General features: G+C 38.2%; 1 protein-coding gene across 3 annotated transcripts in view; it reads left to right on the forward strand.

Annotated features, from left to right (window-relative positions):
• The first annotated feature begins 237 nt into the window (after positions 1-237).
• The window catches only part of LOC137046653 (NACHT, LRR and PYD domains-containing protein 3-like), a 126,924-nt gene continuing 114,398 nt past the window's right edge, over positions 238-12,763 (forward strand). For all 3 annotated transcript variants that reach the window (XM_067423987.1, XM_067423969.1, XM_067423979.1), the window contains exons 1-2: positions 238-460; positions 11,791-11,913. In XM_067423987.1, coding sequence (XP_067280088.1) covers positions 240-460; positions 11,791-11,913 — 344 coding nt within the window. In that variant the 5' untranslated portion in view covers positions 238-239. The remainder of the gene's footprint in view (positions 461-11,790; positions 11,914-12,763) is intronic.

Below are 12,763 nucleotides of genomic sequence, written 5' to 3' on the forward strand. Positions count from 1 at the left end.
TCAGCTGTGTGTCTATGAAGAGCAACAACTCCATGTTTCTGCCTCCTGGGTTCAGTGATGGACCATCTTCAGGATTAAGCTGTGTGTCCATGAAGAGTAACAACTCCATGTTTCTGCCTCCTGGGTTCAGTGATGGACCATCTTCAGGATTCAGCTGTGTGTCTATGAAGAGTAACAACTCCATGTTTCTGCCTCCTGGGTTCAGTGATGGACCATCTTCAGGATTCAGCTGTGTGTCTATGAAGAGCAACAACTCCATGTTTCTGCCTCCTGGGTTCAGTGATGGACCATCTTCAGGATTCAGCTGTGTGTCTATGAAGAGCAACAACTCCATGTTTCTGCCTCCTGGGTTCAGTCATGGACCATCTTCAGGATTCAGCTGTGTGTCCATGAAGAGTAACAACTCCATGTTTCAGCCTCCTGGGTTCAGTGATGGAGCTGCTGTGAACTTTGACCCTGTGTGAGTATCATGTTGTTTAGGGCTGGCCCAGATTCTGTTACGCCTGTTTCACACATACTCCGTCTGCAGTGTGTATGCGGTGCATATTTTTTTCCGTACCCATGTTAACAGATTACAGAGTTCACACTGCATGCGGATGCTGTCTGTCAGTCCGTTCCAGGAGCGTTGCATCTGCAGCAGTGCGATGATCGTTTTCGTACCGAGTCTATTTTTTGCTGTGCTGCACTGCTGCAGTAAAGTGATAGAACATTGTTCGCATTAAAATAAACATGTACTGACGCAAAAATCTATTAATATCACCACAGATGCATATAATTTAAAATATACTCTTGTTTCAAAGTCAACACATGGCTTTTTTCTCAAGTAAAGCAAGGAAAAGACACCTTAACTGACATTTAGGTTAAAAAAAAGTGCCATAAAGGACTTAAAGAGTCCTCGTGCTAGCTGGTCAACAACAATAAACATGCCGAGGAAGATTAAGATATTGCGCTATTACTGGTTGTGGAAGAACACAGTCGCTGCATAAGCTTCCTTCGGATCCTAATATTAGGAATGTGTGGTTGAACTTTATTTTTAATGAAGTTCCAGCTCACATGGGGAAGACATGTTCATTTCACTGCGGAGTCGTTTATTCGTTTGTAAACAATTTTCCGGTCAGTGCTGAATTTGGATCCGACAGGAATGGTGAAACAAACTTATGTGAGTAAAAAGTGTTTTTATATGTGATAATATTGCATTGCTATTAGGGGTGTCCATGGTTAACCGATTAACCGTTAAAAATTGCGTAACCGAGTGAAACATTTTGCTCGGTTAAGTGGCGTCAATGACGTGCTTTGAATTTAGTTGTAATATATTTTTGCACCAATAGAGACCGCCAGAGTGCTCCCAGACATTTGTAATATCCACAAGAAGAAGTCATGACTCATGACCAGCTTAGTTTCTAACATGAAGCGGGCAAAGAAAAGGAGAGCGTGGGAGCACTTTAAAATTGGGAGTGACGGGGCAAAATGTAAGTATTGCAATGCAGTGCTTACCGCATTTTTCAGGCTATAAGTCGCTCCGGAGTATAAGTCGCATCAGTCAAAAAATATGTTATGAAGAGGAAAATAACGTAAGTCACACTGGACTATAAGTCGCATTAGGGCAGAAGCAGAGCGAGAGCCGCGCGCGCTGTGCATAACGGATCAGAAGAAAGAAAGTTTGAAGTGAGAAACTTGTGAGGGACTAGTGAAAAGCAGACGTTACTTTAACTGTAATGAAGAAAACAAAAAAAGCTAATCGCGGACTGAAAGCAGGATGGCCAGAGCTGTAGGAATGAGTCCACAGATGCTTGAACTCTTTGCCGGGAGAGGCTCCGCCGCGCGAGTCAAACGCTGTGTGAATCATTCTCGGCTTCATTTACTACATTACTAGGCGCCCTCGCTGCCACTTGCATTGCTCGTGAACTGGAGCGCATCTCATCCTAATTTAACGAAACTCAGCGTAGGCCTCACAGACATGAAATATATCTTAAGAAAGCTTGAAATGTCTTTTAACAATTTAAAACGAAAAGAAATAGGCTACTCTCTGATTAGGTAATCCATGAGATGCATTTCTCTCTAAAGGCGCGTTCACTACGGAGATGGCGGTCGTCAAATTAATAAACTAAAAATAATAACCCTGACGCACACTATGGTTAACCGAGTATTAACCGCTAAGGGCCTCGGTTAACGATTAATGAAAAACTTGAAAACTTGCAGCCCTAATTGCTATCAGTGTTGCCACAGTTACTTTGAAAAAGTAATCTGATTACTGATTCCTTCTTTAAAAAGTAACTTAGTTACTTTACAGATTACCAAATTAGATTACAAGTAGGGTTGGGCATCATTTTGATTTTAACGATTCCGATTACTTACTTTCGATTCCGGTTCTTTTTGAGTCAAAACATGTCACATAGATATTCAATGCTATTTTCGATTCCACAGGGAGGAAAACGCTGCATATACTGTCAATAAGATATTTTCAGGGTCCCCGCGGAGTCTTAAAAAGTCTTAAAAGTATTACATTTCAGAATCAAAATATAAGGCCTTAAAAAGTCTTAAATTCCCGGAAGCATTGCGTTCTAGGTCTTAAATAATGTTAAACAGGTCTTAATTTTCCTACGTCCATGTAACGTTACCTCATTGAAACGCTCTCGCCTCCCGCAGCACGCGAGCATGTGTGTGTGTGTATGTGTGTGTGTTTGTTCCGTGGTGTTTGTAGTTCTTTCTTTCGCTAGACCAACTATTGTTCGCTCTATTACAACAACAAATTAGACAAGCATGCCACTTATATTGCAGCCAATCAGCTTTCGTGTTATTGGCACGAGCCTCTTTCAGCTCGTACCCCACAGACGCATAAAACAGATTTTATTCTTCAGCTGAGTCTGACGGTTCTTGGAGTTCCGCGATCGTGAACGCGAAGGCGAATCTTTCTTACCATCTTGCTTAATGACCAAATAAAAGTACAATAATATACCCGATTGCACTTAAATGCATTTGTTAATAAGAATAAATTTTATTACTGACCGATTAACGTTACTTGATTACGTTATTACTTGAAAACTTTTTACTTAACAATTATTGCTGTGGTTTACTTTTAAGATGTTGGTCATATTTCCCACCCCAAGCGATCGTGTTATTAAAGATAGATATAGCACACAACTGAACCAGCCTTTTTTTTTTTTTAATACCAAACAAGATTCATGCATTTTGTCAGTTTTATTGCCATGTTTGACTATTTTGCATCTAACATAATAATATGGTTAATGTTGCATCCTAATTATATAAAAACATAAAAATGTTTGCAAATCTATGGAAGTGACCACCACAATAAAAACTAATTTTGGTCAAATATATATATATATATATATATATATATATATATATATATATATATATATATATATATATATATATATATATATATATATATATATATTATGCTAATCCTGGTGGGATTGAGCTATGAATAAAATACTTTACTAATACTTTGTTCAATTTAAATAAATTAAATAATTATAAGTAAATTAAATAATTATTTAAGTAATTGAGTGATTCTGCATTTCCTATGCATGTTTTTTTATTGCGTGATATAGGTCTTAAATTTTATTCATAATGGTCTTAAAAAGTCTTAAATTTTACTTGGTGAAACCTGCAGATACCCTGATTTTTTATATAAAAAATGTTTTTGTCCGTCATCAAAAATTTCTTCTGAAGAGATCACTTTATATGATAAAGCTTTTAAGCTTTTTCTCATATATAAACATTGATCAATTACTATTAAAATTCTCATAAATATGCTAACTCAATGTATTTTTTTGAAAAAGGGGGTAATTGTGTTGCAATCACTTACACACAGCACAAGTAAGCTTGATTTCGAATGGTAAATTTAATTTAAAAAGACGAATAAACAGTAATAAAATAAGAACAAATAAACATATTACAAACAATAGCACAAATAAATGCAATAGAATAAAAGATACAAATGAAATGGACTGCTTTTTTTCAGGTAGGTCTAACATTCAGGTAAGAAACTGAATAAAAAACGCAAAGTAGGCTAGTTAAATTTAAAATAACATCGGATAATGTTTTTTTGTAAAAAATTAAATAGCTTCATATGAAACCATTAAAGTTACTCAAGTTGATCAGTCAAACTGAGTAGTCTATCGTATCTTTTCAGATATTTCAGTATCGATATTTTTGACAACACTAGTTGCACTGAGCCGGCCCAGGCTTTTTAAAAGTGAAATAAATCCATACTTCAGAGAGCCCCGTGCCCCATGGCTAAAAGAACAAGCGGGGCGCACACACACCGGAAATCAGGTGGCCATGGAAACCAAAACTTGCTCGCTTGGAACCGATGATCGGAACCGAAAACAAATTTTCTAAACGATTCCAACCCTAATTACAAGTTACTTTATTAGTTAGATTCAGTTGCTGCCGACGACACCCCCGCTGCCTCAACATAGAAATGACGTTTTTACCAACGCTCACTTTATTGGAAGTGCATTTTTAACAGTAATGTAAACAATGTATCTCCTGACATTTTTAGTTGAACTTCAGAACTATTTTCTGAAAAAAGATTTTCTTAAAATAATGCCAGTCTTTTTTGAATTCACTTAACATAAAACATTTTTTTTTTAAATATAAAATCAAGACTTGACATATTTAACTGTTAACACTGTAGTGGCAAAACTAACTATATAATAATCTAACCATGCCAAACCATGCCTAATGTGGGATCAATATTATGGATTTAATTTTGTTTTAAGGTTACATACTCACATTTGTATTTGTTTAAATCTCCTTTTGCAGTAATAATGAATATTCTGTTCCATGATCATGAATAGTGTGATGCAAGAAATTTTAACTAGCTGAACAGATGTAACATACCTGCACTATGGCATCTGGAAGGCCTGTCATCCTGGAGAGGGCCTCTTTCACAGCCAGGGTCTTCTGCATCAACACTTCAAGTGTGGGCAGTAAAGTCCCATAAGGACAGTCACCTTGTAAAATGTGCAGTGCTGCAGTCAGAGGCTTCATGGCGGTGCAGTACTCATGTAGGAACTGGTACTCTTGGTCTTTGAAGCATTTAACTTCCAACTTGGTGCACAGAGTATTCAGCTCACTCATGGGGATTTCTGCAGTTCTCTTTACAGCATCAAAAAAGGAATCCCACCTTGTGGATCTTGGTACCAGGAGCTTTATTTTGCTGACTTCCTCCAGTCTGACGCAAGGGTAGATCTTGATTTGATCCAAAGAGCTGTGCATTTTGCTGTGCTGCTCCTACACAGCCATGCACTCTGCATTGGAAGTTAAATATTTCTCCACATCATTTGTGGAAATTAAGTTGATGGTGTGTGAAGCACACCTGTGGTGCGGGGGAAGAGACAGCTGGCTATCACTTTCATCCTCAGCTGAGAGGATTTCTGACAGATATAAAAAAGTGACATTATCATATGTGGGGCAGGGCTCTCCCTCCTCCATCTCATCATCGGACTCTGTGACAGGCTGATAAACTTTAAACGCCTTGACAAAGTTGGATCCATTATCAGTCACTGTTGCAAATACTTTGTTGAGTAGTCTAAATGAAGAGTGAATGTTTTCGATTTCTGCACCAATAACATCATAAGTGTGTCTACCACGAATTCTCCTACATGCTAATGCAGCCTTGTTGCGCTCTAATGTGGATCTACTGATCCAGTGGAGCGTTACTCCCATATAACTTCTGTTGTTAGCGGTCCAAATATCTGCATTAGTTGACACAAAGTCGACCTCATTCAGCGCAGCCTTCAGATTACCCTTCATCACTGGAGCTTGTCATTGACAGTATAGGGATCTTGTTTATTATGGCACGAAATGAGGGTGAGTCAGCTGTGTTTAAGGGCAGCATTTCCTCTACAACATACTGCCCCACCAAAATTCTTCAACTCTCCCCAACTTACTGGTTTTGCACCGAAGTCCAGCTTTTGTTGTTTGGGTGGTAGTGACCTATTTGACGTAGTGTTTTTGTAGCTAGATAACACTTTGTTGCTATCAGCACAGAGTAGAGTGTACAATGAACCTTAGCATTGCCATCCTTAGCTGACACAAACTCAAAATAGTGACTATTTCCAGCTGGAAAACGTGCACCTCTCTACTCCCTCCATTGTTGTTTACGTTTGTGTCACTGAGTGATATATTACACGTGATGTGAACTGTCCTTGTGCTAAAAACGTGACTTGTCGCACACGTGACTTCATTCCCTGAGACGCAAGAAGAAAGCAAAAATATGTTTTTATTAATGAGAATTACAAAAATTGTAACGCACAGTGACTTGGATAAGTAATTTTAATCTGATTACTAGTTTGGAAATAGTAACGCATTAGATTACTTGTTACTAAAAAAAGTGGTCAGATTAGAGTAACGCGTTATTAAGTAACGTGTTACTGGCATCACTGATTGCTATAGATCGTTTTGCTTATGTGTACGTGTCTACCTACGCTGGACTCGGATGGGCCATCGCTCTCAAAGCCCGGCCGGCTGATGAATCTCATTATATTACGTTCTTGATCTGTTGTCTGTCTCTCGAGTTGACATTGTGTGTGTGTGTGTGTGTGTGTGTGTGTGTGTGTGTGTGTGTGTGTGTGTGTGTGTGTGTGTGTGTGTGTGTGTGTGTGTGTGTGTGTGTGTGTGTGCGCGGTTCTTAGTTGACCTCAGACAACAGTATAAAATTTTTAAAAAAGCCAGTTCATGACACCTTTAAAATGTAATCAAAACAGTAGTTTCGATATCAGACTACATATTCAGCTTGCAGCGGTTCTCGGATTACCTGTACAGAATCGAGAACCATTTCTATCGGACATGTTCGATCTTTCGGACATGTTCGATTCTGAGAACTGATGAGCTGAGATACTAAGCATGCGTGATAGCGTTGTCTTGAACCGAACTGTTTCTCTCGGAGTGGGACAGATGCTGTTTCTCTCGGACAGCTGATGTTGATAATATGAGCACAGGTGGACCGAGGATTTGTGTAAGTTTATGTTATGTCAATGTCAGTTTATTTAATCTGTGTAAAACATCAGTGTTTGCACGACAGTGGCTGTATTGAGTGCTTTTGCAAAACATAAATGAGAAAACGTGTCCAAGATAATGATGACAATTATTACTATAAGTTATGATTACAAATACAATATGAATGTGTTTCGAATGTATTTTTATCTTTCAGGGATAGAAATGACATCATTTTGTAAGAGACCGGTGATCTGTTTTTTTTACTGTCCGAAAGAACCGGTTTGTTCAAAAGAACCAAACTTCCCATCACTACCCTAGATGTGATATTATATTGGTTCACCCTAAAAAACTACAACCCTGGCAATAACACACACACACACACACACACACACACACACACACACACACACACACACACACACACACACACGTGTGTGTATGTTTGCACAAAGAGTTGTTAAAATTAAAGAATAAGAAGGCTATATAAAATATGTATCCAAATTGAATATATTTATAGATGATAGTATTGTAGTCCAGATAACTAGTTAGTCTCATTTGCCTCTTACTGGCACCCTTATTTTTGAACGGGAAAGTTACATAATGAGATACATAATGAGTTGCATGTCCAAACTTAAATGTTGCTGCCCTTGATGTACTGCACTGCATTTATTTGTATTTTCTATTAATATTAAACCTGTGCTTGGTCTCCCTAAAACTGTCCCTAAAACTAAAAAAGTCAAAGTGATAAACCCAACCCAGTTGTCTTTTAAATTAGTCCCAAACAATCAATATGCTCTGGGAGTTTGTTTAGGTGCAGTTGACATTGAAACTTCATTTAAAAACATGAAGGCTTTTAATTTTGATGTCAACTCGAGAGAGAGAATAGCACATATCAAGAATGGAATATAATGAGATTGATCGGCCTGCCGGGCTTTGCGAGCGATAGCCCATCCGTGTCCAGCGTGCTAAAGTTATGCTCTGTTAGACACGTACACATAAGCAAAACGATCTATAACAATGCAATACTATTACATATAAAAACACATTTTACTCACGTAAGTGTGTTGAACCATTCCTGTCGGATCCAAATCCAGCATCGACCGGAGATTAGTTTACAAACGATCCCGCAGTGAACGGAAGTGAACATGTCTACCCCACGTGAGCTGGAACTTGATTAAAAATAAAGTTCAACCACTCATTCCTAATATTAGGATCCCAAGGAAGCTTATGCAGCGACTGTGCTCTTCCACAACCAGGAATAGCGCAATATCTTAATCTTCCTCTGCATGTTTATTGTTGTTGATCTGCTAGCACGAGCCCTCCATGAGTCGGTGGGCTGGGCTACTGGATTAGATGTGCTGTAGAGGCGGTGTTTCGTCGCGCACTGACGTCAGTAGAAGCACACGATCGTTTTCTGGGCCTGGTGTCTATAAAAGCTTTTCTTTGACTAACAAGGAAGTTTTCAGCTCTGAAACTTACAGGATATTCTTATATTACCATGACATTTTATATATTAAAAGCTCAAGGGAAAGTTGATTCCTCAATTCATCACCCCTTTAAGCACTTAAGATGATGCATGTGTTTATCCAGTCTAGTGCGTCTCTCCCCGATTTTCCCAACAAAAATCCCTCAGAAAATACATAAAACTGATATTACTGAGCTATATGCGTTTAAAGGTAGCCTATTAAAAAGGTATAATGGCGTTGCTCAGTTCAGCATGTTGGGAAATCACCAATCGGGCATTTTGTGAAAAAGGGGTTGAAAGGGCTAAAAGTGGTGGACTAAAACAGAAGATTAGCCAACTTATTTTTAGCTTCCCTCGTGCTGTGTAGAAATAATATTGAATCATCTATCCCTGGGTTGAGCTGCTTTCTTTTTCGCCTCGGACACGACCTGCGGAGCTGAATGTGCGTCACTGGCTGCACTTATGCTGGAACGCAGAGGTTCCTCAATTACTGACACAGTAAATTGTGTCTAGTACTATATAAATAAAGGTTTAATTGGCATCTTTATTTCAAACGACCCAACCGACCGCACCCGAATATCATTAAAAATATTTTTGGATGACCAGCTCATTTTGGATCAACCAAATCACTGGTTTAAACAACCATGTTGAATGATTCTTTTAAAAAAAATATATATTTTAAAACTGTAAATCCCGCGATATCCGCGACTGATCTCGCAGGTGTCTAATCCACTATGAGAAGAGAGAATTGTCCATCTTGCTTGTACTTTTTTCACTCCTCCCTTCATTTCAGCCGAGGCAAACTGCATCTGAAACAAGCCTATTTATTTTTAATGTGTGACGTAATGCGTTGCTGAACTGAATTTGTGGGTTCTGTCATGCCGCTTCACTCGCGTTGCAAGCAAGGGGATAATCCTCCTTCTGCTTTTATTGGGGCAGCCATTGCTAACCAAGCCATCACCTGCTGTTAGCATCCCATTGACTCCCATTCATTTTGGCGTCACTTTGACAGTGACTAACTTTATATCGGAGGCGTTTAAAGACTCCATTTGTCCATTGTTTATTTCTAAAGAAACACAACAATGTATAAAATGCTCCATTACCTTTTATTTGTAGGAGCTGTTTTTGTAAAAATAGGCTAATGATTTTGTCATAACCCCGAGACTCTCTGTCGCACAGTAGAGAAATTACCGTATAGACCCGTATAGGAGGAGAAGATTGCAGGCAAATGATCCTGGCGTTCATTTTTAAAATAAATAAATACTATGCAAAATAACAAAATAAGTAATCAGAATACTTACCAAAAGTTGCTCCTGCTCACACTCTCCGTCTCTGCAAGATTCAGATTTAACTTTGCACAACTACTAGAAGACTGACAGCTGTCAGAGAGGTTGCTTATGTCACATCTACGTCCTCAAGCTCAGTCTGGGCCTGCGCCGTACGCTCAGCCATCAGGAAGTGACTGCTTCTAATTGACTTCACTTTTGTCCGTCGAAGTTTATGGGTCGCTGTGTCCATTTCTTTTACTGTCTATGGTTGCAAGCAGCAAACGTTGAAGACTTCTTAACTTTTCAAGCGCCAACACAAGCGTCATCCAATCAGATCGCCCTATGAAAATACCCTAGAGCAGACGTGTGATTGGCTGTTGTCACTATGATGGTCGCATCAGCACACAGCTTCAGCCACTCTCTCCGTCAAGCGTTAACTCCAACGCCCAATGCAGCGTCATAGCTACAGGTCTGGAAGATCAAACCTGCGCCGGAGTTTATTTCATGTAAACAGGATTAGATCGCATCTTTTAAGTGCAGGTGATGCTTAAAATCTCTCCCAACCACTGCTACTTCATTACAAGAGTTCCTTATTGAACCAGGGGCAGAAATCATTTTTAAATTGTTATACAATAGTAATAATATAATAATATTATAATGTTGTGTATAGTACTATAGACACAGCTTATTGATGGAGAGATTTATTTATGATGTAATAATTACTTTATAATTTTCCTGGAGTTATTCTGAGCCCTGCATTCATTTGAGTGATGGCAGATATTATGGGATGGCTTGATGCAGCGCATGAGATGCAGATAATTTTATCTTGACCCTTAAAGGGTTAGTTCACCCCAAAATTTAAATTCTGTCATTAATTACTTATCCTCATGTCGTTGGACACCCATCAGACCTCCGTTCATCTTTAGACACAGATGAAGATATTAGTGTTGAAATCCGATGGCTCAGAAAGGCCTTCATTGACACCAATGTCATTTCCTCTCTCAAGACCCATAAAGGCACTAAAGACGTCGTTACAAAGCCCATCTCACTACAGCGGCTCTACAATCATTTCATGAAGCGACGAGAATAGTTTGTGTGCACAAAAAAATAACAACTTAAATACGGTATTGATGGGCCGATTTTAAAACAGTTTCGAACCGTTATGAATCAGCATATTGATTCATGATTCATGAATCAATAATCAATAATCAATACGCATTATATGATGTCATTACGTTGTCTTGCCGCCAGCCAATCGCTGTATTGCTGATCGTGGTTTCGAGTATCGATCATCTGCCCTCTTCAGGGAACACAAGAACGAGCAGTAATCTCAGATAACTTAATCCAGATATTTTAATCAAATCCACAAATTCGTTTGAAGAACCAAATTAGCCAGAGATCAGTTATCAGGATTAAAAGATCTGGGATCTGTCAAATCATCTCAGGTGTATTAAAGGAGGTACAAAGAGCGGACCCCTGAAGTGAAAGCAAGCAATGAAAAAAGTAAAAAAAAAAAAAAAAAGTCAGAGAAGCTCAAGTTAAGATAATACATTAGCTATAAATAAATATGCTTTAGATAATACGTCAATATGTAAATACTTGTTTAAAATAATCAATTCAGCAATGTTTGCACTATTTTCTGTTTATTTTGATAAAGGAAATGCATTTGTTTAATAAATATACTGTCATTAAAATGTTTCTTGTGAAAATGAAAAACAGAAAATATATATAAATATATATATTTGAAGGAGATTTAATATTTATATCTCTTTTATTATATGATTAATGTCATATTTTAAATATGATGGTTTCTAAGGTGGACACCCAATGCAATAACTAATATTAAACATCTGAATCTAATCTTCAAAGTCAGCGTCTGTTTATTATCATGGTAATTATTGTGTCTTTAGTCCAAACAGCAAGTGCGACTTTTATCCCAAATACTTTTACATGTCCTTCTGTTATTGAAAAAAAAAATCATTAAGAAAACCGTCGTCTCAAAATATAGACAATCATTTTAGCAAATAATTTAAATTTATTGAAGCCGACAAATATTCTGAAATATTTCTGTTTTTTTTCTCTCAGTATCAACAACAGGAAAAGAAAGAGAGCAGCTTCTCCAGTGTCCGACTGTTTGTTCATAAGGAGTAACAACCCCACGCATGAGCACCCACAATTCAGTGCTGGAGCAGTGACCTTTGACCCTGTGTGAGTATCATGTAGGGTGAGAGACACAAGAACACTGAACGCACAAAGTTAAAACTCTTTAACAAGTACAAGTAGCAAGTGAAAGTTGTGATGCATAGAAAGAAATCGATTAAAAATGAAAAAAAAAAAATGAAAACATGCCGTATATTTAAAAATAAACGTATATCGGTAATTCATCCATTTGATGAATGGATGGGGGGGGGGGGGGGGTGTTAACAAACTCTGGTTAATAAACTCTGATTATAGTTTCACCAACAGTAATTCTGGATTGTCTCCACCAAACAGTAAATATTTTTATTTGTTTATTTGAATAGGGACAAGTATGTCACATAAACACGTTACATACTACAACATTTTAGCCGAAGCTAATTCTCAATGTCCGTCCCTAGTGAGCCTTTACAAAATTAAACAATACACAGTATAATTAAACATAATAATACAATATAAAACAATATCAACAAAGCTGACAATCAGTGGTCACATATTTGACTTCTGATTAAAGTGTCTTTGAGTTTGTGTTTAAAAATGACCCAGTTTGACTCTCCTTTAAGTTCAGTAGTCAAATAATTCCAATATGAGCTAAGTAAATCAGAACAATGAGCGCAGGTGAACCGTGTTTCTTCTGGCTGCGCATCTTTTAATGTCTGGTATCTGCCACTGCAACACATTTCTCCCTGAGACCAGAGTTCGGCGCTGCGCCTTCCCTGGCAAAGTTCTGGCGAGATCACTGCAGGTTAGGTTTAGTTGGTTTACAGGGTTTTTCCTGCATAGAGATTTACGAGGCCGCCGCCTCCGTCTGTCGACAAAACTCAGACAGGCAGACAATTGCTCAGATTCAGCCTGTCGTGAT

Source organism: Pseudorasbora parva, chromosome 2 (assembly GCF_024679245.1).
Source record: "Pseudorasbora parva isolate DD20220531a chromosome 2, ASM2467924v1, whole genome shotgun sequence".
NCBI lineage: Eukaryota > Metazoa > Chordata > Actinopteri > Cypriniformes > Gobionidae > Pseudorasbora > Pseudorasbora parva.